Below are 3,795 nucleotides of genomic sequence, written 5' to 3' on the forward strand. Positions count from 1 at the left end.
AAAACGCAACACGGGGCGAGTTACGATGGAACTGCAGGTGTTGGATTCGAAGCCACCTGGGTTCAGGGAAGACGGCACCCGGAGCCGTCGGTTGCCCAACCCCGAGGCCGGCCAACGGTTCGGTTCAAAGATCAACCTGCCGCCTCGTCCATGTGCGCCCCGTCAATATTTAACCGCTTGTTTGTTTTCTTTGTCGCAAAGTGTGAAGTTCAGGTTCTCGCCGGCGGACGCTCAGGAAACTCCCTCAGCCCGCTTCCTCTTTTCGCATTGTCGCAGAAAAAGGAAGAGCGCGTCGGGTTTCCTGACTGATGGGTCAGTCCACATCCGCAGACATGTGGAAGTTTGTTTGAATCAGATGTCAGACGGGCTCTTGTGCAGCTCGGGATTCTTTCTCGCCTCCTTTGGTGTTTAGTTTAAAAGGCCGGGATTCTTTTTTTTTTCTCTCTTTTTTTTTCCCCCCCGAGACGGACGGCGACTCGTCTTCGTCCCTCTTCTCCGGTTTATCTAAACACCCGTGCTGCAGAACAAGACGTCCATTAACCCTCGGCGCTCAGAGAGAGATTTGTCCTGAAGGAGGAGGAGGAGGAGGTGGAGGAGGTGGAGGGGAGGGAGGAAAAAAAAAAAAAAAAAAAGACAGAAAGAAAAAGAATGAGGGAGGAAATTGCAGTGTGGGCAGAAATCCGCCTTCTCCATTTCCTGAGGAGGAAGTGGATTAGATCGGGGAGAGTTGCAGCCTGCTGCTCCTCACACTAAAGAATGCTACCAGACTCCATTTTTAACCCTTTCAGACGGACGTCACTGCCGAGTCCCTGGATTCCAACCTTCTGCTTCCGTCTTTTGCTTTTTGGTTTGTTCGTTTTTTTGGGAGGTAACATCACTGCAGGAAAGTCCCTCCTCTGAGTCTGAGTGTGTAAATCATTAGCAGTGCAGTATTTTAAGACGTACATCTACAGGATAAGAGGCTTTTTAGTGCATCAAATCATAAATCTACAGCATAAACACACGACATAGTTAAACTCATCTACAGTAAAAGAGAGTGAAGATCAGACTCNAATGACCTTCAGCATCTTTTCCAGTAAAAAACAAGTTTTTCAGCTCATACCGGACAACATCTGTAACGATTCACGTGATGGATAACGTGTGCCGACCGATGCATCGCTTTAATTTGTGTGTTCATTCCAGGGCTGCCGCTATCAGTTAGTTTCATGAATCAATAATCTGCTGAATATTTCCTACGTTGATTCATTACTTGAGGGCGAAACATCAGAAACGAGAGCGCCCACGATTGGCTCGTTTGTGCTTTGCAATCAAAGGCCAAAGATGAGCTAATTTTTTTAAGTTGCTTGATGAAATGAGTTTAAACGATAAATCTCTCGTCGAAACAGGTGATTAAGCAAGATGTCGTTTAACTGATTGGCGACTTCTGAAGTAAAAATGAAACTCGCTGCAGTTTAAGTCGAATACGTCGACACTTTGATTCAAACAAAGGAAGCAGCTGCAGCCCTGATTGATCGGAAAACCGACAAAAAAATGGAAAATCCGTCTCACGTCTGTCTTTCATCGCTGCAAATCTACAACTCAGAGGTTTTTGATCGATCTGGGACATCGTACCGATACTTTAGCCACGTTTTCGGACACATCACAGAGCGAAGAGAACCCGACTGACATCTTGTCCAGCAGCGCATCGCTCAGCTTAGCATCCGCAGCGACGTGTTCTGTACGTCCGGGCGTCCTTCGGTTGGCGGCGCCGGCTCTCCTCCGCGTGCCGAGTCGGTGCGGCGGGTGCACGGCGAGGTGAAGGCGAGTCGGCGCGGGGGCTGTTTGGGTTCAGGGCCGGTGCATCGTGGAGCTTTGTGAGCCATGCTTTGTGTCTCTGTGTCTATTCATAGCAGGAGAGGAGCTCTTTCAGTCCTTCCGCGAACCCGCTGCCAAACTCCACTTCCTCCCCCGTCCATGCTCCCGCCGCGAGGCCAGCCAGCCGAATGGAGGACGAGCCTGCCAGGCTGCCTGCGCACCTGCGTGAGTCACACACACTCTCACAAACACACACACACATGAAATGACCAGCGACTTCTACACGCCATCGATCAGTCGGTCATTTGAAACGGGGACGGATTGATTTTCTTTTTTTTGTTAGTGTTTTTAGCATCTCGGGCTGTAAATGTTTGGCCTCATCCCAGAAATCACCCGTCAGGAGAAAGTGCGAGAACACGAATAAACAATTACTAAAAAAAAAAAAGCTGCGGAACGTTCCTTTATGTTTTCACTACGGCCGGGAGGCGTCGAAGCAGATCTGGGGTCAGACTCCTGAACCGTTCTCACTGGAGCAGAACCGACAGACGGAGGAGGCTCACAGGAATGATGGGGAAGCAGAAGAAGAAGTTCATGTCCGTCCATTTGTTCTTTCATTCCTGTTTTAACTCACAAGACGTTGCGCTTTACATTTTCTCCGTCCTTGAGCGTCCTTGAACGCACCGCGCTCGCAGCTTCTATTCAGATAAATAAATAAGTAGTTATGGAATAAAATCAGGTCTGAACTGCTTCTGATGCCTCACATTAAAAAAAAAAAACATAAATAGATGGGACGCTTCCTGGAAGCTGCTCTCCTGCTAAAAAAAAAAAAGACCTTGGTAGCAGCGGTTGCCAAAAAAATAGGCAAAGACGCAGCTGCACAGGTCTCCCAAGAAGAACATTTTCTGAAAGAATAAAAAAGGTGCTTGTTTTATGAAAGCAGAGCAAAAAAAAAAAAGAACAATGCAGCTGTTTGTTGGTCTCGTGTGACTCGATCTAGTATCTAATGTTAGCAGACGCTAGCTGTTCACGTTCTTCTGCAGCTGTTTAGTAAAACCTACTGGTCAGTGATGAAGTCTGGTTAAACGTGGTCCACGTTAAAGACCCACCTGTAGCACTTTGGAGGATTGTTTTTAACTCTAACTGATAAATCCGTTCTGCCTCTGGTTGTGCTAAAGGGTCCTTCTGGTTGAGGGCCGAACAGCGAAGTGAGATTATTGGATATATTGAGCCTTCGTGGATTTCATAGCTCTAAGAAGCATCTTCATTTGACTCATTCTTTTCCTTTCTCTGAGTGGATCCTCACTGAATGAAGGCTGTTCAAGCAGGCCGACTGTATGCATTGTGTTGCCACGGGAACCTACATTCATCCATTCACTGATGGAGAAGATGCAGAAATGTGCTTTGAGATGTTCCTGATGTGTCTGTTTTCCAGCGCTGGGTCTGGACAAAGATTAGAAAACTGAACAGTCAGTCACTGGTATCATTAGTTTCACTTTGATTTGACCAAAATGAATCAACATATCCTTGATTAAAGGACAGTGTCGGACATAAAAGCACTTCTTGATGTTTAAATCTGTGAAGTTGAACAAACGTGCTGCCGTCATGTTAGAAACAAGAAGCACAAGTGGACTCCAAATGACTTCCAACATTAAAACTTGCAGTAGCAGCACTCTGTACAACAATAATTTCAATATTCCTGCTAGATTTCCATTTTACGACATCCTGCTCCTCTCGGCTAAAGTTTGTGGCGCGTCGTTGGCGCCGTCTGTGCAAATAACGAGTCGCGTGATGCGTCACATGGCGCCTTTTTTACGGGAGCGCGCTCAGAAGACAACCTCGGATCGTATAGGGAATCCGAATGCAAAGAAATCTGGGCTATTTTGAATACTAGTTTGAATGTTCTGTATCTGCCAACACGAGACGTATGTAAACGACTGGCTGAGTTTAGCCAAACCATACATGAGTTGGGTTTTTAATGTGGCCGTTTCCATGGTGATCGAC

The 3,795-nt window shown here is 46.8% G+C and overlaps 1 protein-coding gene across 1 annotated transcript in view; it reads left to right on the forward strand.

The window, feature by feature from the left end:
• Positions 1-3,795, forward strand: part of etv6 (ETS variant transcription factor 6) — a 45,463-nt gene that overhangs the window by 4,337 nt on the left and 37,331 nt on the right. Inside the window, exon 2 of the mRNA XM_008291305.1 lies at positions 1,890-2,019. Coding sequence (XP_008289527.1) covers positions 1,890-2,019 — 130 coding nt within the window. The remainder of the gene's footprint in view (positions 1-1,889; positions 2,020-3,795) is intronic.

The sequence above is a fragment of the Stegastes partitus genome, unplaced genomic scaffold (assembly GCF_000690725.1).
Source record: "Stegastes partitus isolate 25-593 unplaced genomic scaffold, Stegastes_partitus-1.0.2 Scaffold732, whole genome shotgun sequence".
Lineage (NCBI taxonomy): Eukaryota > Metazoa > Chordata > Actinopteri > Pomacentridae > Stegastes > Stegastes partitus.